The 26,949-nt window shown below is 37.2% G+C and overlaps 1 protein-coding gene across 6 annotated transcripts in view; it reads right to left on the reverse strand.

The window, feature by feature from the left end:
* Positions 1-26,949, reverse strand: part of PPARG (peroxisome proliferator activated receptor gamma) — a 153,024-nt gene that overhangs the window by 22,019 nt on the left and 104,056 nt on the right. For all 6 annotated transcript variants that reach the window (XM_023547899.2, XM_023547898.2, XM_023547897.2 and 3 more), the window contains 2 exons: positions 18,417-18,555; positions 6,073-6,272 (listed from right to left, as the gene is read on the reverse strand). In XM_023547899.2, coding sequence (XP_023403667.1) covers positions 6,073-6,272; positions 18,417-18,555 — 339 coding nt within the window. The remainder of the gene's footprint in view (positions 1-6,072; positions 6,273-18,416; positions 18,556-26,949) is intronic.

The following is a 26,949-nucleotide window of genomic DNA, read 5'->3' on the forward strand; positions in this document are numbered from 1 at the left end:
AAAATGGCAAACTAAAGCAGATAAATGAGAAAATCAACTAATGAAGCAGAGGTTATTTTGGATGAATACTCTAATTTTGGAGATTGAAATTAGCATAGTAAGCAACTATGCCCTCTCAAAAACAATCGCTTAATGACCTTGTCAGAATTAAAACTCTGGCCTGGAAAAATACAGGCCTAATCTACTGGGGCTCTCTTGACATTCTTCATTTTCTCTGACAGGTTAGAGGGAAAGCTCAAGGAAGAAAATTTGAATTCATAGAGCTTATCTTCTTCATGTACTTTGGACCTGTTATCAGGAGGGATCAGTCCCGGGAGAAGGACATCATGCTTGGTAAGAAAGGAAGACCCTCAATGAGATAGACTGACACAGTGGCTGCAAAAATAGGCTCACGCATAGCAACGATTGGTAGGATGGCACAGGACCAGGTGGTGTTTCATTCTGTTGTACAAAGAGTTGCTATGAATTGACACCAACTCGACGGCACCTAACAACAACAATAATCTTCATCTTTTTTTCTTCCTTCCTTTTTCCATTTCTGTCTGAATTCCATCCTTTCAGACATACACGGCTCTCCTAGATTAGCTATAATAGGTGAAAGCTAATCTGAAATGCATTGGTTTTGTTTCCTCAACCTCCTTCTGGTTTCTGCCCCTGTTGTTCCTATTTTGTTCAGAACCATGGGGTCTTCAGAAGTAATCTATGTCATCATTCTCTGCCTACGTATGACAAACAGAGGCCAAGAGAAGTAAACTGATTTTCCAAAGTCAAACAGCTATTTATGGCAAACCCTGAACTCTTGAGCCAGATTTCCTGACCCCTGGTTGTTTTTTTTTTCCTCCCCTCTTCCACGGCTTTCTGCTCAACTTCTCCACTTTTATCATTTTCCTTTTTTAATAAAATGAGTATCTTGGGAAAAATTGAGACTTTTATACTGAAGTTCTTGTATCCTGGGATCTTAGAGGCAGTGTCTTTTGAACTATAATTTCTTAGAGGTGCTAGTTAAGTACTGTATGTGATAGAAGTTTGAAAGCCTACCAGATATAATTCTGTTTTCCTAGAAGATTTAGAGCGTTAAGACCAATAAAAATTTAATGAGAAGAATTATTCACACTCTAATGAGCTAGCATGTAACCACAGCTCTTAAAAAGCATCTACTGCCAGCCAAAAAGTTACTCAGCTGGCAAACAAGGGCATTGGCCCAATCATATGGGTCCAATAATTAAAAAAAGTGCTTTTCTGCCTAGCTCTATAAAATACTATCTTTTTGTTTTATGAAAGAAGACCATTCAGATTTGCTATATCCTTAACCATTCCTGACAGCTCTGGCAACAAAATTTATTTTTCTTTATTAATATTAATATAGATTAATGATCCCAGGAGACTAACTTTTAGCTTTCTTCTACCAAAAAACCAAACCAGTTGCCGTTGAGTCTACTCCGGCTCATAGCGACCCCATGAGTGTCAGAGTAAAACTGTGCTCTACAGGGCTTGCAGTGGCTAGGCCTTTCTTCCGTCGTGTCTCTGGGTGAACTGGAACCTCCAACTCTTTGGTTATCAGCTGAGCACTTAACCATTTGCAGTGCCCAGGTACACCTATCTTTCTTTTAAAAACCAAACCCATTGCTATCGAGTAGATTCCAACTCATAGTGACCCTACAGGACACAGTAGAACTGCCCTATATGGTTTCTAAGGAGTGCCTGGTAGATTCAAATTGCCAAACTTTTGGTTAGCAACCATAGCTCTTAACCACTACACCACCAGGGTTTTCATCTTTCTTTTAGGAGGAGCAAATTCCAACTCACTTGGGCTTTTCCCCAGATAAGGAGAAAAGAGACCACACTTTGTTTAGTTTTAAGTGTAGGATTTAAAAGGATAGATAGCTTTCCAACAGTTTGTTACTAGACTGGATGGCCAATGTAAATTTTAGAACGCACAAATTTAAATGGGTACAGAAATGTGTTTCCAAAAGTTTACGTTTCTATACTGTTTTCATTATATAGGAGTTTCATATTTCACACTGTTTAGAATAACCATTTTTTGGATGGCACCAGTTTGCTCTTGTGATTATAAAAACAGTGACTCTGCATGTACCCATCATAAACAATGTGATGCTTTGGGACTCAAAGTCCCATAGAACACAAGTAAAAAGTTTTGTTTCTTGTTTGTAGACAGAGTGTAGCCAGGGCCTAGCCATCTCTTAGATACGGTGTGAAGAGTTGGCAGGCACACCAAGGGTTTTTCTATTTATTGTTTTATGATGAACCATGGCACTGAAAATGGTTTTTGAAAACCACTCTGTTTATTTTCATCAGCAAACATGGGATCATGTGACAATGCTACACCCTGTGTGACCATCACATCAGGATAACAGTCAAACATTTGGAACTTCCAAAGTCCGTTCAGTTATCAAATTGCCTTCATGAAACTGAGCACCCTGGTTCTAGCAAATCTAAAATTTTCAGAGTCCAGTAGTTTCTCATAAAGAAGAGACTTTGGCTGAAACAAGCCATTGAAAGGAAAATAGGCTATGGGGAGGCAGCTCCATCGCTATTTGAGGGTGGCTAAAAAAAAAAATTTTTTTTTTTTTAAAAGACTTACTGGAGTCCCTGGGTGATGCAAATGGTTAAGCACTCAATTACTAACCAAAAGGTTGGTGGTTTGAACCCACCCAGAGGGACCTTGGAAGAAAGGTCTGGTGATCAGCTTCTGAAAGGCTGTAGCCTTGAAAACCCTACGGAACACAATTCTGCTCTGCACACAGGGGGCTGCCATGAGTCAGAATCGACTGGACAGCAACTGATTTTAAAACACGTTTCGCTCCTAAAATGTCCTCTCCAGTGATCTGCCAACCTATATCCTACATTTCTCCAGCCCTGAGCCTAAAATTTCCAAGCATTATTCTTTTAGGCAAGACAATGAAAAGCAGGGCATCACATCTCAAAGATACTGTTAAAAAGATGGGGGTGGGGGAACAGGAGCATTTAATTTATGCTAGTTCTGAAAGGTGCAGGTGGCCCCAGGGAGTAAGATATAGGAAAAGGAAGTTTTAGTTGGTTAGGGAGAAACCTTGGCTGGCCTGGAGGCAAATATTGGTGCTGGGCCTGAGAGAAAAGATTACCAGGCACTCAAAAAAGGAGACAGAACAGACAATGGTTAAACTGAGCAGTAAAGTCAATCTATAGAACGGCTTCTCCGATAAAGTCATTTCCTTTTCCAAAGGTTCTGAGTAAGTGGTCATTCACTACTTTGCGGCGCCTGCCCCAGGCTTGGCCTAACCACCAATAATGACCTCAGTCTCAAACAGGGTGCATAATGAGACCCCAAGTGCTTTATTGCACCAGCAGGAGCCACTTTTTTACCTCCCCCATCCTCTCAAAAGTCCATACTTTCATAAAACTTTTCCTATCAATGCAGAAATCTTAACTTTCATAAGCCCTGGCCAAGAGATAACATAACACCCCTGAGATAGATGCTATCAAATGAATAACATGACTGTGTAGACAGACTCATTGGAAATCACATTTTGAATTTTTCCTCTTCCCATGTTCCTCTCTCTGAACTATTTCTTTCCACTAGAGCTGAATTTGATTTTGTCAGATAAGGAGAAAAGAGAGCACCAAACAGTTCTATTTTGTGTCATCAGGGAATGGATTATTTTAATTTGACTCTGCCTCTCTTTCCTTTCCCTAACAAGAGGCAATTCCAGATTGTTAATGATGTCCAGTCTGGTGAGCAAATATTGGGCTAGATTGAGGCCCTCTGTTGAAAGTCCAGAGTTTCAAAGGCATAGGCAACAGCTTTTAATTCAATTAAACAAATACAATCTGAGTAACTATTATGGGCAAAGCACAGTCCTAGTCACTACAGGGGGAAAAAAAAAAACCTGACAAATTCTTGGCCTCTGAACTTGAGAAGCCCATAGTCCAGCATTTTGCAGCCTTTTCTCTTAAAACAGTTTAATACTTGTTTATCCCATAAAAAGCCTCCAATTATCTTATTTTTAGCTCAGGTTTAGAGCCAAGGATTCAGTTGGAGTGAGGTTTACAGTGGCATGAGCTCCGTGCCCTTCAGTAATACAGACAAAGACTATCCTGGCCACCTTTAGTGTAAATTTAAATTCTTGACTACTGGGTAAACTAAAAAAAAAAAAAAAAAAAGGCTTTCCTCCTATCTTCCACACGCTATCGTAATCTGCTTTAAAATGTTAACCCCCTTCAGCCATGTCAGTCTAGTTTTCCCTTTCTTTCTCCACCTTTAAATGAATACAGTTTATTTCCCATAGTGAAGTTGGCTAAGAGGACTTCAGTGACGTTTCATTGGTTATAACTCAATTTTTTTATTCAATGGATACGTAGGCTCAGCTTTGCTAGCACCTATATTCTGTAGTCCTGTGCAAGCTGAAGACAGTTGGCCTGGTCTCTATATAATTCAAAAAGAACAAAGCAGCACTAGAAAAACTTCCTGATGGAGAATATTACTGGGATAGCAGAATGAGTGAACAAATTCCTGTTCTAAAAATTGATAAAAGTAAATGATACTCAGGTGTTTCCAAGGTGAAAGATGAGTGACGCTAGCCTCCAGAAATGCTAAGGGAACGTCATGCTAGACGTTGGGAAGCCTGCACTGCGGTCCTGGTTCTTCCACATGCTTGTAGTGTGATCTTAAACTATTATCACCTCCCTGGACTTCAGCTTTCTCGTCTTTAAAAAGAGAATAATAATAGCAGTAGTAGGGTGGCCATGGGGATCAAACATAATAGATGGGCAGGATTTTTTGAAGCTGTTAAGAACTGGATACATGTATAGTATCATTAAGGTATCAACAACCTCTTGTGCAGTCAGAAAACCTATTGTCCTGACTGACATTTGGCTCTTTATCCGGCAACACTCCACAGGAGTTTTTCTTTTCTGTTAGCTGGTTCTACTCTTATGATAGTAAAAAGGAAATAATAATGCCTTGAGACTACCATCAAAATACATTAAAGGGCAATAAAAATTTCCCTAAAATATTTCTGGGCAAGGAAAAAGCTATACATCTCTATCATGGAGTTGTATACCTCTCCCGGAGGTGTTCAAATAAAAAATACATGATTGCATAAAAGGGCTTTCAGGGTTTGGGCTGATATCTTTTGAATGTGTTCTGTGACTCTTACTATCTTAGGGGCATGCTGCAGACATTATACACAAAGCCAGGCCCTGCCTGTAAAAACTGAACTACAGAGCTGAGACCCAGGTCACACTGCAAGCTAGTAGCAGAATTGGGACTAGAATCCAGGTGCAGTTTTGTTTTAATGTAATTTCACATTACTTTAAAAACTTTCCATGAGGGAAGAGTCCTTCATCTTGGAAGCCTTGACTCAATAACAAATATTTTCTCTTTATTAAGGCACCCTCTTCTGGGTTTTCTAAACAGTGGTAATCAATGAGCCTACAGATGTTTGAAAATCTACTGGAGGAGGCCAGGCAGCTCAGAGGCTGGTAGAAGAAAAAAATGCATATATGTAATAAAAGGGTAGAGCTTCGAGTTCCCCAGGAATAATCAATAAAGCGCTGCAATGAAAGAAAGGCAATATGATCTCTGGAAAGAACTTTTATACCACTTGTTGAACTTCATGAGTGGTAGCTCCAGTAGTTCTCCTGAAACGTAAGTTAAAAAAAAAAAAAAAGTGTGACCGAAGCATTATTTCTCAGGGCACTTCCCAGAGAAAAGAGGGCCGGTTGCATAAACATTGTTGTGGCCAATTATTTTAATGCCAAGAAAAGAGCTGAATTCCTGAAAGAGGATGGTCAAGATGAGGGGCTTGAGTTCACTTCTGCAAAGTTAAGACGACCTGTACCTTCTTGTCCTACTCTCAAAGATTTTATTAATATGGAGGAGAGTTTCCCTTTAAAAAATAATGTTTACTTATCCTGTCTGGAAACATGTCTTGTTTTTCAGATGCAGCCTGCAATATGTAACAGCTAACAGCTGAAGAGACATCTGCACCTGTATGTGTAACACGGTAAATCATTTTCTCAAGGGGGGAAACAAAAACCCAACCTCCCCAAACCAGACAGAAGAGAACTAACTGATTTGTCTGTTGTCTTTCCTGTCAAGATGGCCCTCGCCTTTGCTTTGGTCAGCGGGAAGGACTTTATGTATGAGTCATACAAGTGTTTGGCCAGGGCCCGGAGATCAGCAGACTCTGGGTTCAGCTGGTCGATGTCGCTGGAAATCTCTGCCAACAGCTTCTCCTTCTCAGCCTGTGGCATCCGCCCAAACCTGATAGCTATGGAGGAAGAGGAATGACAGGATGAATCACTGAATTACTGCCGCTCCCTCCTCAGCCCTAGTTCCCACATAGTAAAAGCCCTCTTCCCCTCCACTCATCTCAAGTTCTGCTTTCCACCTACGACTCTGCTCATGGTTTTATTTCACAGCAGTAGCCCAGACTATCAATAAAAATTATTCATTTTTAAAATTAAATTTAACTTAAAAAAAAAATGTAATTCAGGATCCTGCCAGGAAGGTGAAAGGATTTAAGAGTTTAGCAAAGAAAGGCCAGTATAGAAGGAAACATGAAATAATGGAGAGCCAGCTCCTATTCACCCCTCAAGACCCACTTCAAACGTCACTTCTTTATGAGGCTTTTCCCTGACTTCTTGAGCAGAGTTAATTTTTCTTCCCCAGTACTCCCATAACCCTCAATATATGTGTCACTTACAGTAATTTTTACATTGTACTGTAATTACTTATTTTGTATGTCCACTTATCCTGCTTTGGAACAAAGTCCTGAAGGCTAGGGACAGGGCCTTATTCATCTTATTTTTACTGTAATTACTTATTTTGTATGTCCACTTATCCTGCTTTGGAACAAAGTCCTGAAGGCTAGGGACAGGGCCTTATTCATCTTATTGGCATCCCTAGCACTTGACAAAATCAGGCACTAGAAAAGGCAACCTGTTTCATGAATTAAAGAATTATATAAAACATAGGCTTAGTTCTCAGGCAGCATTGTCCAATCTGTTTTATCCTTGTTCTAAATATGGTGGTGCTTTGTTTCTTGTCATTAGGCCAGAGAGTACTTTTACATCATTTAGTGGACAGAATCCATACTTATCCCCACTGGGGAATCATCACTTAATGATGTTTACCAAAACGACAATTTCCTTAACATCTGGCTTCTTATGGGGTGAGGAAGTGTGAAATATGGGGAAAACTAAAGAATGAAAGAAAGGCAAAGAGAAACACTTAGGTAAGGCGTAAGTTGGGGAAAAATAATGTTTGTTATTCTTTCAACTCAGATATGGTTTTTTTTCCCTCCCTACTAGTACTAAAAAAAAAAAAAGGAAACCCTGGTGGTGTAGTGATTAAAGAGCTACGGCTGCTAACCAAAAGGTCGGCAGTTCAAATCCACCAGGCGCTCCTTGGAAACTCTATGGGGTAGTTCTACTCTGTCCTATAGGGTCGCTACGAGTCGGAATCGACTCGACAGCAACGGGTTTGGTTTTTTTGGTTTTACTAGTACTATCTGCAAAATCTTATTTTGAATAATGCTACTTTGGGGGCAAATTTTAGACTATCTGCCTTTTCCTATAATAAGGATATTTAGATATCATATCCAATACTATTCCATGCATAGCTCTACTATTATACTTACCATGTAGAATCATAGCAATGTGTTTTTACGATAGCCTCCTTCGCTAGACTATAAGCCCCTTGAGGGTAGAGATTGTGTCCTATACATTTATATCTCTAGCACTTAGTGGCGCTCAGTAAATGGTGTTGAATACAGGAATGAACAGATGGGTGGTTCCTTGTTATATATTATGCTAAAGGCAGCATTTCTAGCACAAGACATAAAAGCACATGAAACATTTCCATCTGAGTGCTTATTGAACTTCATTTTGGATTTGCGAGAGAAAAGAGCGATCAGTACCCCGAGCCTCAAATTCATATTTTCATTGCAAAAAAAAGCTTCATAATGAACCAGTACAATGATTGTGTTGTAGGGGCCTCCTTAGGAGCCTCTGAACTAAGAGAAAAGTTAAAGGGGAAGGGAATCATACCTCTGTTAGGGTTCCTTTAAATGAAATTATATCATCTGCACACGACCCCTTAAAATAGAAATCTTTAAGCAATTAAACAACTTTAAAAAAATTTGGCCCAACAATTTTTGGGTCAAAAATCTCATTTCCTTACTCACTCTTTGCCATTCTTTCTTTTTAGTTTCACTGGGATGGAAAATAGTTGCTCCCTTTCTTATCTACTGATGAAAGCCTTCTGCTCAAACCTCAATTGTGAATTTTTATAAGTTGACATTTTCCCCCAAAGGTTAAATCTTATGAACAAATTTTCTGTATTGTGAAATGCCCAGGCCGCAAATTAGGTTCAATTAACCACCAGTATAACTAATTTTTATGGGGGCTTTTAGCATTCTTACATACCAGAGGCTCATAAAAGAGATGAAAACTGCAGCCCGTTTGGTCAGACTCAAGGTACATAAGAGTCCAGAAGTTGTAAAGGAAATAAAAATTTTTCATTTTTATGGATTTTTAAGGGGAAAAAACCCTATTTTATTCTGTTGCCATTGAGTACCATGTGTTAATACCTATCTCCTCATGAGATTAAGTGAGACGAGGCATAGGAAGTGTTGAGCACAGTGCCTGGCACACAGTGAAAGCCTAATAAACAGCTTTTATTACTGTGGACGTAGTGCTCTAGGGCAACCAGGGATGCTGTGGGTTATAGACCACAGCGGTAGCCACGCACGCTGACCTACATTCTTCCCCATAGATACAAGTATGAACCCGAAAAATCTAATCTATCTATCTTTAAATTGTTTAGGGAACAGCATGTTTTAGTTAAGTAATTTTTTTTTTTTTGGTGGTAAAATACACATAACAAAAAACTTGCCCTTGTAACCATTTTTAAGTGCACAATTCAGTGTCATTAATTACATCTACCATGTTCTGTAACCATCACCACTATTTCTGAAAGTTTTTCATTACCCCAAACAGAAACTCAGTATCTCTTAAGCAATAACTCCCCATTCTCCTCAGCCCCTAGTAATCAATAATAAACTTTTGTCTCAATGCATTTGCCTGTTCTAGGTGTTTCATATCAGTGGGATCATACACTTACTTATATCCTTTTGTGTCTAACAAATGCTTTTAAGGGTCATCCATGTTGTGGCATGTGTTAGGACTTCATTTCTCTTTATGTCTGAATAATATTCCTTTGTATGTATATATCACCTTTTGTTTATCCATTCATCTGTTGATGAACATCTGGGCTGTTTCTACATTTTGGCTATCGTGAATAGTGTTGCAATCAACATTTGTGTACAAGTATCTGTTTCAGTCCCTGCTTTCAAGTTTTTAGGGTATATACCCAGGAGTGGAATTGCTATGTCACATGGTAGTTATACATTTAGCAGTTAAATAATTCTCAAACTTAAGCTTCCAACCATTTAGGTGGAGAATCTGAGACCAAGATGAGGGAGGTATTCTCCATTTTGAGGTTATGGCGGTTAGAGTGTTGTTTCCCGTAAGACTGAAAGTTAGAGTTTAGAAACAAGATGTATGTTTGGGATTAGGGATCAGAAACATAAAGGTTAGTAGGGGTTGCCATAAGGAGCCCTGGTGGAGTAGTGGTTAAGCGCTCGGCTTCTAACGGAAAGGTTGGCAGTTTGAATCCATCAGCCACTCTGTGGGAGAAAGACATGGCAGTCTGCTTTGGTAAAGATTACAGCCTTCGAAACCCTATGGGGACAGTTCTACTCTGCCCTATAGGGTCGCTCTAAGTTGGAATTGACTTGACAGCAATGAGTTTCATTGCTTTTTTTTAGGGGTCGTCACAAGTTGGAATCTACTCAACAACAACTAATAACCACAAGTGTGCCTGTATACCAGCATATTTTTTCAAAGCTTCTACCACTGCTTGTTAATCTTAAAAGATTAAAGGACAGAAGGAAAATCCTTCATGTATTCACTATGAGTCACTGAGCAAGAACTTTTGGCCTTTCTGGAAGGCAATGGAAAAAACATAGCACTTAAAAGTAGCCAGGAAGTCTAGTTTCTAGTTTCAGTTCAGTGACAAACTAGCTGTGTGGCTTTAAGAAAATTACTTAACTTCTCAGGTCCTCAATTTCTTTATTCATCTCTAAAGGTTTCTTCTTTTAGTTCTAAATTTAGGCCCAAAATTCCACAGATCCCTATGATATATAGTATTGGGATACATTCTATGCTCTCTTTTTTTAGAACAGTAATTGCCTAGTCTTTGAGGTCCTAAAAAAACACACATTCTACTGTTCTACAGGTCTTCCATCTGTCAAATAGAGTAGCTGCCAGGACACTGGCATTTCTGTTTCATATTTGGGATAATTAATCACCTACAGAGTGATTTATGTAACTTGTTAAAAAAAATTATCAATGTCAGTCAGTACATACTTTCAGGAAAAATAGGTCTGATGTTGTTGTTAGGTGCCATTGAGTCGGTTCCAACTCATAGCGACCCTATGTACAACAGAACAGAACACTGCCTGGTCCTATGCCATCCTCAGAATCATTGCTATGTTTGAGCCCATTGTTGCAGCCATTGTGTTAATCCATCTTGTTGAGGGGCTTCCTCTTTTTTGCTGACTCTTTATCAAGCATGATGTCCTTCTCCAGGGACTGGTCCTTCCTGATAACATATCCAAAGTAAGTGAGATGAAGTCTCACTATCCTTGTTTCTAAGGAGCATTCAGGCTATACTTATTCCAAGACAGATTTGTTTTTTCTTCTGGCAGTCCATGGTAGAGTCAATATTCTTTGCCAAAACCATATTTCAAAGGCATCAATTCTTCTTCGGTCTTCCTTATTCATTGTCCAGCTTTCACATGCTTATGAGGCGATTGAACATAACATGGCTTGGGTCAGACACACGTTAGTCCTCAAGCTGACATCTTTGCTTTTCAAAACTTCAAAGAAGTCTTTTGCAGCAGATTTGCTCAATGCAATATGTCGTTTGATTTCTTGACTGCTGCTTCCATAGATTTGATAGAGACCCATTAATTTCTGATAAGACTATATTAGCGTACCTTTATACAATGTCCTGTTACTGGGCTGAATCCAGGTCACTATTAGCATGTGACAGATCCAGCATTATGTGTTCAGTGCTGATATTACTGAACACATAAACTCCAAGCACGTGGAATATTTAGATATCCTTTAGATCTGGGTGTTTTTATAACATCTACCTAACTGTAAAAACTGTAGGAGCATTAAAAACAGATGGCACTTAATTACAAAGATTAAGACATATTTGCAAAATAATAAATCAATAAAAAACAGAATGAAGTAAGTTAAGTCTTATAAACATATTTTTGTTTTTCATCATCAAAAGGTTGAATTTGTAATCACATCGGACTTTTGACAATTAGTAAGGCTATGTCTCATGATTGGTTTCTCCATTTTTTATATGTTTATTTTGCAATAGCCTTATCATGTAATTGAGACTTGTACAAAACTGCTGCTTTGCATACAGACGTTGCCAATAAGTTATGTTTTTCCATCTTGCTTTCTTGAGAAAAAAAAAAAAAAAACTTGTGCATTTTGAGGTTTTGCAGGATTTTGCAATCTAATAACTATCCTTTTCTAGGTCCCCTAAAGTAAAACAAGGAGCAACCTTAGCACCAACATTAAGTTATTTTTATGTAGGGGTGGCATTTTTCAAACTATTCCCAGAGGACACTGAAACATTGGCTTAGGTTTCTTTTAAGAGTCGAGATGAGCAAAAGCACCACCGCCTCACCTTCCAACTCCATCTCTGATTCTCTGTAGTCTTACCTGACGTCATTTACCTAATTCATTGAACGCCAGCTTGTTGCAAGACATTGTGCTAGACAGAACTAGGAAATACAAGGACAAAAAGGACATGTCTGGTAGGGGAGATCAAAAACACAGAAATTATTCCATCTTATGTACCTACCTTTACTACCACCTCCTCCTTTTCCAGCTAAGCAGATGCTGAAGGCTCTGACACTGATATGACCTCCCCTCAGGCTAGCTTTCCTCCACCACTGAACTTACTGAAAGGGTCGTCCTCACTCTCTGTCTGTATTTGTCACTTCTTATTCACTTCTCAACTCACTGCAGTCTAGCTTTTGCCTCATTAGAATTTACCAGAACTTTGTTCTTAAAAGTCCCTAATGCTTTTCTCAGGGCCAGATCTAGGGGCCACCCCTAAGTTCTACCGGAGCTCTCTGGCATTTCAGTACTCTTTGACCATCTGCACCCTCTTATTTTAACTTTCATCCAGGATTCTGCTTTCCTGTTCTTATGTCTTTCTAATTGCTATTTTCCAGATCTCTGTCTTAATTTATATTCTGTTGCTCCTAGCTTGATCTTCTCTGTAACTCACAATAAGTGCTGATGACTCCTAGCTTCTCTTTCCTGGGTTTTGGATCCTTATTTTTCACTTCTTCCTACATTTCTTTATACCTAGATGCTGGATACCCCCTAAGCACCTCAACTGCAACTTAAAACCAAACTCTTAATTTTCTCCTCCAAATTGGCTCCTCTTCCTGCTTTCCTTTCTTGTCTTCTGGACCTATTTGTCCCCTTCTAAGAGATTTCTGTAGTCCCTAGGTGGTGGAAATGGTTAATTCACTTGGGCACTAAGCAAAAAGTTGGAGGTTCAAGTCCACCCAGAGGTACCTCAGAAGAAAGTCCTGGCAATCTATTTCTGAAAAATTAGCCACTGAAAACCGTATGCAGCACAGTTCTAGTCTGTATACAGGGGTTGCCATGAGGTGCAGTGGACTCAATGGCAACGGGTACCAGTGCTGTTCTGGTATCACCCAAGCTAGACACCCTAAAGAATCGCTGACTTCTCCTGTTCTCTCAGGCACCTCTATCCATCCGTCACTGCTTTGGAATTCCTCTCAATTTCACTTTTCTCTCCCTTTCAAATGTCTTAGTTCATACTGGTGCACTGGTCTTCTAATTTATTGCCCTGACTCTAGCCTTTTCCCTTTCTAATTTATCCTTTTTACTGCTGTCAGCGGTTTGCTTTTGTGTGGGGGGAGGGGTGGTATATATCTTATGACTCCCTTGCTTTTCAAGGCAGAATGTGGTGTCACAAAATCCACTGCTGTCAAGTCGGTTCTGACTCACGGTGACCCTACAGGACAGAGTAGAACAGCCCCATAAGGTTTCCAAGGAGCAGCTGGTGGATTCAAACTGCCGACCTTTTGGTCAGCAGTTGAATGCTTAACCACTGCTCCACCAGAGATCAGGAAAGGTATAAAACACATAGAAGAGGAAGAGTCGTATGGAATGCAAAGCATTGGAACTGGGCTTTGAATGTTGGGTAGAATTTTGACGGGGAACAGAAGGACATAAACCGAGGCCCAAAGATTTTCAAGCATAAGTCATTTTCCAGAACACTAAAGTCCACTGTTCGCCTGAAGTATCAGTGGAAAAAGCACAGCAGTGGGCAAGGGAGGCTGGGGTTAGATTTCGGAGAATCACAGATGCCAAGGGGATTTGAGTAACGTAACTGCCATGTGCACCGGAGTTTTATTTACTTTGTTACCTTTTCTGAGAGTTAACATTTCGGTAATTTTCCTTTACACCACAAAAAACCAAAACCAAAACAAAGCAACATACTGAAGCTTTAATTTATTTTCTACTCAGATTCTCCCCCACCTCCTCCCCCTCAAATACCCTAGAGCTTCTGTTTTCAGGGTAGGAGAGAATTATGTTAAAAATGCTGAGTGTCACAAAAATCGGTGAAACCATTTTTTGGAATTTTTATGAAGCCTCTGAGAAATTATTTGTAAAGGTGTCAGCTTTTTTTTTTTTTTAATAAAAAAATAGCATTTATGTAATGGGCCAACCTAATTTGCAAAACGAAGATTTTGCTAATTTTTGTACTCATTAAAAATATAATTTTTATTCAAATTCCAGTGGTACAGGGAAAAACTAACTGAATGACTCATAAGTAACATAAGTCAATTCTTCTCTAAACCAAAAAAAAAAAAAGCCAAACCTATTGCCGTCAAGTCGATTCTGACTCACAGCCACCCTGTAAGACAGAGTGGACCTGCCCCTTAGGGCTCTCAAGGCTGTAAATCTTTTCAGAAGCAGACTGCCACAGTTTTCTCCCGTGGAGCAGCTGGTAGGTTCAAAACACTGGCCTTCTAGTTAGCCGGCAAGTGCTTTAACCACTGAGCCACCAGCTCCTTCAATTCTTCTCTACTTTAGGTATTTTTTTTTACAATACGCTTAGCCTAAACTATTCCATTATTTAATTCATACATGAAAAGCAGCCCTGAATATGAAACATTCAGTAGTTAAAATTCTTAATAACTAAATTATTTTTTAAAAAGAAAGAGGACTCATTTAAAAATATATAATTATTATCAAGGGTCTTGATAATAGAACTTAAAAAGTAGCTTTTAAAACTACTTTTTAGAAACTATGAAAATGTGAGTTATCTATTTGACTGAAGAAGCATTAATCCATCAAAGTATTTTTATCAAGGTTCTGGAGATACCAGCCACACTAACTCAACATGAAAAACAAATAGCAGCTGATAGAAGGATCACTTAGTAAGTTATACCTACCACTGGGTAGCCTAGGAAGCCAGGTCTTTATTTCTGCTCTACTTTCATTCTGAGCTTTCCTCTAAAGGCAGTGTCTAGACAATGTATTGAATTGATTGTGCTAGGAATGACTCAGGAAGACTTCTGAGCAGTCAGTGGGATGGACCCATGGTCTAAGAAATAATGGGATGTTAAATGACTGAAATAATTGGAACGTGTGTTATCTTGATCATTAAAGAAAAGAAAACATTTGCTTCAAAGCACATTAGAATATTGCTCTACCCTGAAGAGAAATGAAGTCTGACACATGCTACAACATGAATGAACTTTGAAAACTTCATGCTGAGTGAAACAGGTCAGTCCTATACATATTGTATGATCCCGCTTACAGGTAAATGTATATAGAACAAAGTTTATTACTGGTTACCAGGGGTGGGAGGGACTGGAGGGATCAGTCAATCCTTGGGCAACACTGAGTTTACGTTAAGGGTGGTAGAAATATTTGGAAAAGGATACTGGGGAGAGTTGCAAAACACGGTGAACATAATCAGTGTCACTGAACAATGTATGTAAAAATTATTAAATCAGCAAATGTTATATATATATATTTCACCACAATAAAAGTAATAAGAAGAGCATACCAGTCCATTACCTGGGTGCTTTTTCTACCCAATACTGAAAAATAGATAACTGGGAAATGGGTTTCCAACTGGGAGAAGTCCAAAATCATGTTCCTCTACAATGTTTAGGCTATGTGTCACAATCAAAATGAGAGGCCCATCTGAAGCGATTTAACCAGACACAGGCTAACAGGCCATTTACATTTTCTTTAGCCTAGAATGCTCTGGATTTGTAAGCTGCAGCTACATCACTACATGATCGTCAGAGGAGTTCTGATTCAGGCCTATAAATCATATTTTTATGGCACAAAATACATAAGTCAGTTGCCTGCTGGATGCCAGATGTCTAGATTTGGGAAGAGTGTGGCGTTGTCTGTAAGATACAGGATAGCTGGTTGAAAAGTAGAAAATTCAGTAAGTTAGGTTGTTTGATTGATACAGAATCACAAAATTAGAGATTCAATCAGATAATTGATTACACGATTTTCAAACAATATTACCCAGGGTGCTATTATCATGCCTTGAAAGTCAGTTCAGAAACCTCCTTCAAAGTTGCAAGTGGGGGGCTACAAGGAAAGCTAAATGGATTGAACAGACTAAACAGGGACCAAAGAGCAGAAATAAAAGTAACACAGAATGTAATACACTGACTTTGAGGGATTTTTGTTTCTTCTTATGCACACTGAAAGCAGCTAGGTGTTGAATTTGGTATGCCACTAGAAGCTTCTTTTGCTAACTTGGTGGCAGCTGCACTGAGATCCATTCACATAAAATATTAGTAAAAAGGCATTCTACATAAGCAGAAACCTTACTACTGCTGGCCTCACAATGGCCAAAGCGATGAATTGTAAATAGTTATTACAATCTCCTACAGAACTTTGTGTTTGGAAAAGTTTCCTTCATCAGGGTAACAGGCAAAGCTAACTGAAAGCCAGTTGTTGAGCTTTCTTTCTTGTGAATAGATCATATAGATGTTTCCCTTTCTGTGCAGCAAATGGATTTTGATTAAAAAAAATCTGAGGGGATTTTCTTTGTGTTGAGCTGTGTAAGACTTTAATGTTATAACATTTAATTCTGATTTTTTCTTGCCTTTGCAAATAACTTACTGAAGACTCCCTATCAAGACTGCTCCTCTCTCTAAATAAAGTTAATTGTTATATGAAGTCAGAAGATGACCTATTACCAAGTTTATGATAACTTCCTTTGACTTTTCTGGGAGGAGAAAATTATACTGTCTATACTACATAGTTTGGGCTTCAAACAGTGTTTGCCTGTAAGCATTAGGCTACACGTTTCATATAAATGTATAAAGTGACACTTTTTTTTAATAGGCAAAAGATAAATAGCATTAAGAGCAGAATTGGCATGTTTTCCTAGGCTATCTTTATGACAATGACCTTAAAGTCAATAATTTCTTCATAAAGATGAAATAAGTTTATTACAACTTGATTGGATCACCTGAAACATAACCCTTGGCTTAAAACGTAGCCTTATGTATTATGAGGTCTAAAATAATAAATATGAAGTGGATGGAATGAAACAAGCAAATTATTGCACAATCAACAACTGCAGTTGTATACGGTTACACAGCAGATATAGGCAATTGTTGAGGAAAGCTGGACCAAATTTCTACCCCATTTAGTATCATCGATAGCTTTATTCAAAATACATTCTTGCTTTAGAGAAGCTGACCAGCAACTTGCACTTACTTACGAATTCTTCCCTTTTCCAGTTCCTGTCCCAGGCCAACCTCCCTCAGCAATGGTATTATTATTCTCACTTTTGTATTTATCATTTCCTTGCCCTTAAAGAAATGTTAGTGATACAAACATCATTTGGTAAACTATTTTTAAGGGGTGGGGCATTACTCAATTAGCAATCCCCAAGTGTCTTGATGGTTTCCATCATATAAAACCAAACATCTGCATGATGGAAGAAAAATTTAATTTTCAGATGCTTCACGGTCCTTATAGACGAAGATTGACTTCAAAGATTATCTTTTTACCAGATCAGTTTTGAAAGGAGTGAGGCAAAGAAAAAAAAAAGATATAAAACATAATGAAACACTGGATTTAATTCAATCACGTTGCCATTTTATATTTGCTCGAGCCCACAATGATTTTTGAAAAGCTAATACTTGACAAATATAATGTAATATACTCAAGTTACATCTAAAATTTGTTCTGTGAGCCAGTCAACCAATTAGAACCAAATGGTGGTGAAGATTTTTTTCTTCAAATTGGCCTATCTTCCATGATTTTACTGAGTTAGTTCTACAGTTCATAAAACACATGGATCTCCTCAGGTCTTCACATTATTTCCCTTAAGTAGGTACCCAAAGTCATAAACTTGATTTTAGACACAGGTTTAAAAAGTAGAAAGTTTTATTCTCTCCTGTTTCTATGGGCATTAAAGCTATGGTTTTGTGGAACTTTTAAAATATTTGCTATATCCCTTTCATAAGTCTTTATGCTCATGTTTACATAGTAAAAAAAAAAAAAAAAATCCAGAAATCAACAGAAAAGACCAACAACCACCAAAGAACTGCCCCCCCCCAAACCAAATGAAAACAAAACAAAAACCACAAAAAAAATTAAACTACTTGCCCTTAGGTCAGTTCTGACTCATGCTAAGTCCACGTGTGTCAAAGCAGAACTGTACTCAACAGTTTTCAATGGCTGATTTTCTGCAAGTAGGTCAGCAGGACTTTCTCCCGAGGCACCTCTGAGCGGACTGCAAGCGCCAACTTTTTGGTTAGCAACCAAGTGCCTTAACCGTTTATATCACCCAGGGAATCCAGTAAATAAATTTAAATTCTACTATGCCATTTAAAGTTCCACTGCAGGGTTTCATTATATTTAAAGTAGAAAGAAACTACTGAAACACATGAGAAACATGCAGTTCTGTTTTTAATGCTATTAAAGCAACATAAAAAAAATCAGTCACAATTATCATGACACCTGTTTTAAAACGTGCCAGTGTTTCCTTAACCACTGAGATTTTTTAGTGTCTTCTCTCCTCATGGCAGATGTTGAAACAGAGAGGATTCTGCACTGAAAGTTTAAAAATACTTCCTTACATGAGAAATGTCTTACTGGCATGCAATATTCTGAAATTCGGCAGGGAAAAGTATACACATTTTCAACACTGGCCCTAGTATCCACTGACCTGGCAGCTGTAATGAGAATAGTGAAGTATATGGTGGTAAGTGTTCACTTACCATTATGAGACATCCCCACAGCAAGACATTTCTGAAATCGACAGTACTGACATTTATTTCTACTTTTTTTGTGGATCCGACAGTTAAGGTCACATCTATCATAAATAAGCTTCAATCTGATTGTCCTCCGGAAGAAACCCTGCAAAGGAATATGAAACAAAAGAAGCAAATCTTAAATGTCTGTGACACACATACCAACATGCGGCTAAAGAAGCATTGGCCTAGGGACAACGAGGTTCCTGACACAGTTCTGTCACTGGTGATTTTAAACAAGTCACTTTACCTTTCTGAAACTCAATTTTCTTTTGACATAAGATAAAGAATTAGAGGAACTCCAGTGTCCTTTGGACACTGACCACATCCAACTGATGTCATTCAATGTGTCTTGGCTCTACACTGGGTTTTCAGCAGGCTCTAAGAAGTGCTCTGGATTTAATGTCATGCAAATAAAGCACCATGTAATCAGTTCAGCCTCTGCAAATCGTTCCAATGGCCTGCTCCAGCCTTTACAATTGTGCTAAGCAGTTTGGCAAAGTTATAATCATTTCATTCTAAACCATGATCAGGGCCAATAAAAATCCACATGTGGATAATTGTTTGGAATTCTCTACATTGCCTAATTTCCTGCAGAATTTATTCCATTTATTTGTGCAACTGAAAAAGTGCCCCATAACCGCTGTAGCCTACAGACAAAGATAGTAGGAAATAACATGAGAAATAATATATGAGTCCATAGGAAATCTACTGCTATCACAAAATGGCAAATATGTCAATTTGAGGCTAACAGAATTCTGTTTTACTTGTATCTTTTGCAAAGAACTGGAGAAAAATTTACCATCAGAAATGTCTTCTAACTCCCTCTTTTTGTTGTTGTTGATAGTATTCCTACTCATTTGTATGTATTCATCTTCATGAAACTCAATTCTTAATTCTTTCAAATTTATCTGGCTGTGTTTGGTACGAAAAGCACCGAAGGGGGATCAGTTCTGCCATTGACATACATTTTGACTTTCTCCAGATGTCTATCCTAAACTCTAAATGAGCATGTTTTCTTGCTTACTTGACAGCTCTACTTGGATATCTAATAGCCATCTCCAATCCACCATGTCCCAAACTGAACTCCTGAGTTTCACCTGCAGACCTATTTTATTTGTAGCGCTCTCCATCTCACTGATGCAACTCCACCTTCCCAGTTCCTCCAGCCAAAAATCCTCAAAGTCATCCTTGACTCCTTTCTTTCTCTCACTTGGAAAGCTCTTTCTCTAAATATATACTTGCCTATGAGTCAGAATCGATTCCACGGCAACGGGTCTGGTTTTGGTTTATTTTCCTCATCGCCCTCAAGTTCTGCTCAAATCTCACCTTCTCAATGAGACTTACCTGCTCTAATACCTGCTGGTGGCCTGTAGCACTTTCCAATGGCACTTATCACTTTCTAAGATATCACATAATTTGTTTATTAAATTTATTTATTTTCTGTCCCTTCCCCATTGCTCAATTAGAATTGCGAGCTCCTTGGGAGGAAAGGATTGTCTCTTATGCCCCTGGATGTAACCCAAACCCCTACAATAGTGCTCTGTTAAAATCTGTTGAATGGATGTGTGTGAGTCAACTTCCTTTCTGGGTCTCACCTTTTCCATCTATAAAATGAGGACATACTTGCATCTCTGATATTTTGTGATTCTAAACTGTGATTGAGACATTACAAGGTCATTGGCATACTCTTTTTCCTTAATTTTTGTTGTTATCTTTTTAAATGTGATATTAGTTACAAAGAAAAAATATATGTAATTATAGAGTACAATAAGATAATAATCACACATGAACCCACTTGTCCAGCCCAAGACCTAAAAACATGACCAGAAACTTGTATTGAATTCTTCTCTTATCCAGCTCCTGTTTCCTGATCAATTCCCCTTGGCAAAGTAATCATTATTCTCAATTTTGTATTCACCATTTCCTTGCCTTTTAAGAAAGTATACTTTTAATCACCTAAGTAAGTATAACTAAGTAATACATTGTTTAGTTTTGCTTCTTGGGGGCTTTCTTAGGTCACACCTTATATGGTATATGTGACTTTCATTTTTTAAAATTTAGTATTAGGTTTTTAAAATTCATCTTCTTTTTTGGAGAAGCTATGATTCATTCAGAAACCCTGGTGGCATAGTGGTTAAGTGCTACGGCTGCTAACCAAAGGGTTGGAAGTTCAAATCTGCCAGGTGCTCCTTGGAAACTCTATGGGGCAGTTCTACTCTGTTCTATAGGGTCGCTACGAGTAGGAATCAACTCGATGGCACTGACTTTTTTTTTTTGGTTTTATGATTCATTCATTTTCTGTATTACATAATATTGTATTATATGACCATACTATAATTTATTGATCTATTTTCATGTTGATGGCTATTTGAATTATTTCCAATATTTTGCTATTATGAATTGTACTTCTACAAATATTCTTGTGAATATTTTATGAAGTACACATATAAGATTTACCTGGGAGGGGAGTTTCTGGGTTGTGCAATGTGAATATTAAATTTTACAAGATAATGCCAAATTGTTTTCCAAAGTGGTTATACCAATTTAAACTCCCACTAGCAGTTTACGAAAGTCCCTACTGATCCACGTCCTCTCCAACACTTAGTGTTGTCAAGACTTCTTAATTTTTGACAATCTAGTATGTGTAAAATAGATTCTAAATATGATCTTAATTTGTATTTTCCTGGTTTTTCATTTTCCATTTTTCTAATGGACTCTTTTCCTTAAAATTGATTTTTAAAAATTCATTATGTATTCTAGAGACTAATATAATCTGTTATCTGTTTTAAGTTTTGCAAATGCCATCTCCACTCTACGGTTTACTGCCCTTGAAGTTAACATACACAAACACACACACACACAGTTATCTTAATAAAAAGATAAGGTTAAAACTATCTTCACTCCCTTCCCCAAGCATCTTAAACTCTTTAACACAAATTATTCTCCTTCTTGACTTACATGCTATTATCATATAGTATTTTCTTCATGATCTTTTATTTTAACCATAGGATTAGACATTATGTTATTAGGCAATTTATTTTAGACTTATAGACAATTTATATAAAATTTTATTTGCTCACATTCAGTCTAACATCTCAGACTGTTCTTTTGGAATAATTTTTCTTCTTTCTGAAGTACATTCTTCAGAAGTTTCTTTGGCAAAATTTTTGGTGTAAATTCTTTCAGTTTTTTTTTTTTTAACCTGTAAACATAATCATTTAACCTTCATTTTTGAAAGATAATTTTACAGAGTACTCAATTATTTTCTCTTAACACTTTGAATTCCACTATCTTTGGTCTTCCATTGTTGCTGTTAAGAAATTTGTTGTCAACTGACTTTGAAGGTGATCTCTTTTCTCTTTGACTGCTTTTAAAGATTGTCTTTAATATTCTTCAGTTTTACTGCAATGTATCTAGGCATGTATTTCTTTTCACTTATCTTCTTGGACACGTTGTTTCCTGCATCATGGCTTCACTTGTTTATCAGTTCTGGGACTTGGATTAGATATGTGTCAGATCTTTTTATTCTAGCCTTCATACTTCTGAATTTCTCTTTTGTATTTTCCACCTTCTTGCCACTAGTTACCCATTAATATTGACTACAAAAGTAAAAATCAGTGCAGCAGCCAAATAAGATCACAAAACATATACAATTATGATGGCGAAAGTAAAAACAAACATTTCTCACCAAAAAAAAAAAAAAAAAGGTTCTGTACATTTCTATTGGTCAGTGAAGCTGACAAGCCTTTTTAATATTCAAAAGCACTATGAACCCTTTGAGAATTTAAAGAGGCTTCAAATTCCAGCAGATCCTGGATTGGACATAATCTTTGAGACACTGATGGTCTCACTCTGTGTAATTTCTTTGCATTTATCTTTCAGTTTGGTAATCTTTCCTTCTGTTGTATCTAGTATTCTGTTTAACCTTTCCATTGATTTTTTTATTTCAATAATTATATTTTTTACTTTAAGAAGTTTTACTTGGTTTGTTTTCAAATCTGCCTGTCTTTCCCAATACTCTATTATTGTTTGTTCATTGTTGTGACTTGCCCCCTCTTTCTCTGAACACTTCATATGTAATTGTTTTATTTTCTGTACCAGGCAATCCCAATATCTGCTTTCCTTGGGTAGGTGTGGGGGAGTGTAAACGTGTTTTGTTTCTAATGAGTGTCATTCAAGGTAGCTTGCCTTCTTACATGCTTGCTGATATTTTATTTTGAGCTTTTTTGCTTGATCTTAAACTGTGGGACTCCTACAGGGTCTAAATCATGAATTCTTTCCTCCAAAGAGAATCTGTATCTGATTCTGCTGAAAGCCAGAGCCACAAGTAACTTACTACTATCTTAGACCCCCTTGAGACTCCTAGCTCAATTAAGAAGCCCCAAACTCAGTTCCTTCTCAGTTATGACTCTTAATACTTCTATAGGCTTCTACCTTTGGGGCAATATTGCTCCTCAGTACTTCCATGAGCACTGATCATGGGGAGACACCCTATCTCTCAAAGTCTTCCTGCAGCTCACTGCTCAGGAGCTAGTTTCTTGTTTGTTTTGTTTTTGCCGTTATTGTTGTCTTAGAGAGTTTCCCTACCTCTTGCAAGATCAGCAATGTCTCCAAAAATACGTTCTATGTAGGATATGCTGAAAGTTGAAGCTTCTTTTAATTCTCAAAGGGTTCTGAGGACACTTTGAATACTAAAAATTATTTTTCTTCACTCGTCAATAGAAGGATAATGTACAGAACTGTTCTCAGAACTGTTGGTGAGAAATTTTGTTTTCATTTTTGCCATTGTGATCATACATATTTTGTGGGATTTGTTGGCTGATTTTTCTGATATTCACTTTTTAAAATTGGTATTGGTGGTTGAAAATAAGAAAATCACGTTATTTAAGTTTAAACCCTTCAATGCAGATTTTTGGTTGGACTCATATGACATCTTTCAAAACTGTATCACATTTTTTTTTTTTTGATAATCCAGGGTCTTTCATTGTTAAAGAATAATCATTATGAATATCATTTATGTACCACATATAAAATTTTAAAATGAATATATACAGACCCAAGCACATTGGAACCTCTTTTTACATCCTTTTTTTTTTACACTATGTTCAGTATAAACAATTATTTTCTTGTCATTTGACTCAAGAAATCTGGAGAGGAAGATGTAAAGATAATATTACTGAGTGTTTTCTGTAAGATTATTTATTGATTTGAAGAATGAAGCAGGCTTCTCCAAAGTTTCTTTATCTTAATGATAAAGAAACGCTCTTTGTCAACACTCTTCTATTATTTCAGAGTCCATAAAACAATGTACAATTTCAACAACTTACTCTTCTGGTTATCACGAACTTTGTGAATTGCTGTAATGAAGATGATCAGTCACCATTTCAGAAAACTGTTTTGTGAATATATTAACTCTAAGGTCTTCACATTCTTCCGTAAGAAGGTAATGCTTCTTTTTTTTTTTTAATTTTTTTTCCAACCTTTCCTTTAAATCTTCAGTTTTAACAAAAATTCAGGTGCGATGGAACCTAAGAATGGTGTTATTAATTTTACAATAAGAGTAAAGACCCTGTGTTGGGCCCGAATTCAGTTTTCCCCCAAAATGCTACAACCCATAAAGGCTGAATCAATGAGGTACCACTGGCAGGTGGGAACAGACTAAAAACTCTTCCTAAGGTAGGGTCCTACGTAGGAATACAAAAGTAGGTAACATGGTATTGTACGGTAGATTGTATTTAAGTACACTTTTATGTAAGTCTACAGATCTGAAATGATCTCTCATTAAAGATACAAAAATATGATGAAACCTACCAAAGAAAAAATATGTGTACAATTTGCAGACAACAAATGATAGCTCTGCAAGCATTAAGGTATAGAAGTCTGCAATACTAACACGCCCAAGTATCTGTCACTATCTCACTTTAACCTAAAGCCAATGTTTTTATCCTCATCTGTTTGATTGACTCTGGGCAAGTATTACAAATATAAACCTATTCCATTGACACTGTAAAATCATTTAAGAAGACATACTGATAGTTATCTTAAGTCATATAACTATTCTTCTCAATCCATAAATCCATCTGCAGCTCATGGACAACTACATTTTAATTATGGGTATACTTCACATTCTACTGAAATGGCAAATGTTACACTGTCAGAAAATATGTACAGGGGAGTCAAACTCATTTGTTCGTTTCACTTTCCTGGCTTTTCATTGAGTATTGGTGATGAGCTAAAGAGATACCTTTGATCACTAAAAGTCACTGGTCTAACTGAGCTGTATGCAGAGTGTGGCAGTCATTTTATTTAGTTCCAAAATAGCAAAGAGCGAGTATTGGTATTTTTCCATTCTCAATACCTTATAAGAGTGATTTTCAAATTTTTTGGTCTTGGGACCCTTTTATTTTCTTAAAAAACCCTCTGAGATTGGTAGGATTACCAATGATTTGGTAAGGTTAGACTTGGTAAGATTATTCATCTCTAAAGTCTATCATTTCAGAGTAACTTTTGTTTATGTGGGTTACATCTACTGATACGTATCAGATTAGAAATTAAAACTGAGAAATTATGTTTCATAAGCAAACATTCCATTAGCCATGAGAGCTGTGTTATCACTGCACATCACGTACCTTCTGGAACAGTCTACCTACACTTGTGAGATAATGAGTGAAAATGGTAAATAACAACTAAGCATTATTATGAAAACAGTTTCAACCTCACGGATGCTATGAAAGGGCCTGGACCACACTTTGAAACTGCTGGATTATAATTGGAGAATCTAAATTATATTGTTCCACTAAAAATTTTCTTATTCTTGTCTTTAAAATGTGTAGATATCTCCTTTCCCTTCTAAGGTTAGCATCAGCTTTCTGTGCATTTTAGTCTAGGAATTCTATAATCTATATTTGGGATGGTTTGCAAGTTACTACAAGTTAGTGTACAATAGTTTTAGTTTTCTTCAATTTTTTTTTTCTTATCCAATGTAGGTTAAGGATTCCCCTGTATTTTTCAAGTTTCAAGTGTTTATTCTCCATCTCTGCCTTCTACCCTTTCTGCTCCTAACTTGAAGGCATTTGAATTTTTCTCTTCCCTTTTCTTTTTGTTTCTTTACTTCTTTGCGTGTTTCTATCTTTTAAAATTTAACTCCCTCTGAATTTATCTTGTATCCCTATAACCAACCCCTGACAATGTTTTTAAAGTTGTCAACCATTCTCAGTAATGTTAACACCTTACAAATTTGTACTAATAGAATCATGGTGGAACTATATGCTTAAAGGTTTTCTAAGTGCTTTACTAGTCCATAAGAAACAAGAACTTATTGTGGAAACTTTTAACCAATCATACCACCTGAATTTATTTGTTAATGTAAATTATCAAGACAATTTCTTCATATTAAAAACTGCTCAGATTCTAGCAGCAGTTCATGCACTCAAAAATTATATAAATCTCACTCAATAAAATGACATGTCCTTACTATTCACTGAGATCTATATAACTGACTGTAGGTAATGATTTCTTACAAGATCACAGATAATTTGATTGTAATCACAGAGTGAATGGGCTTTATGGTTTTAAATGAAAGCATCTTTCATCAGAAGTATTTCAAGAAGTCATCCTGAAATAATAGACATTCGAGATGACTAATCTTACCAGGTCATTTCACACATGAGGTGCTTGAGGGCTAAAGCAGCATTTATGTGATTGGCTCGTGGAGGCACTGCGGACTACTAGTCTGTCTCTTTCCACTCTATGAGGTTGCCTTTACAGTAATAACCTGTTTGAATTGAAGGTAACTTTAGAGATCATCTACTTCAACTCTATCATTCTCTAGATAAGGAAACTTGGGCCAAATGTGGTTAAGTAATGATACATGCAAAAGTATGTTGTGTAATTCCTGGTCCACAGTAGGAATTCAGTCCATACTAGTTTCCTTTTATGATCTATCATACAGCTAGACAGTGAGAAAGCTGAAGTAAGGAACCCAGATGTCCTAAGTCCTACCTAACTGCTATTCTGTATCCTTAAAAAAAAAAAAATTAATTTTTTTATTCTGAATGAAAAGCCCATTTTATAAGGTAAATATTTATGAAAAATTTATTCTATGCCCTGGACTATATAGTAAATTGACTATTTTATTCACTGAGTATATTACAATGAACTGTCTTAAAAGATTGCATATTAAAATGTGAGTGGATTAGCACTTTTCTTGGTAATAGCATAGAATATTACTAAATATCTGAACTTTCCAAAATACCCATTTTTACAAAGAATGGGGGTGAGGACAAACAGTATCTCCTTTCCAAAAGAGTTCTATTTCTTTGCCTGTCCATAATACATGGTTCCAACTGATGCTAGAATAAGAAAACTTAGAGCAGTAGTGTAGGAGCCTATGAGATATATGTTCTAGTCCTAAATCTGTCACTTATAATGGATGGCCATAGGAAAGTCTCTCTAATCCATCATTTCTACATCTGTAACGTGGTCATGGAGTCCCTGG

The sequence above is a fragment of the Loxodonta africana genome, chromosome 22, assembly GCF_030014295.1.
Source record: "Loxodonta africana isolate mLoxAfr1 chromosome 22, mLoxAfr1.hap2, whole genome shotgun sequence".
Taxonomy (NCBI): domain Eukaryota; kingdom Metazoa; phylum Chordata; class Mammalia; order Proboscidea; family Elephantidae; genus Loxodonta; species Loxodonta africana.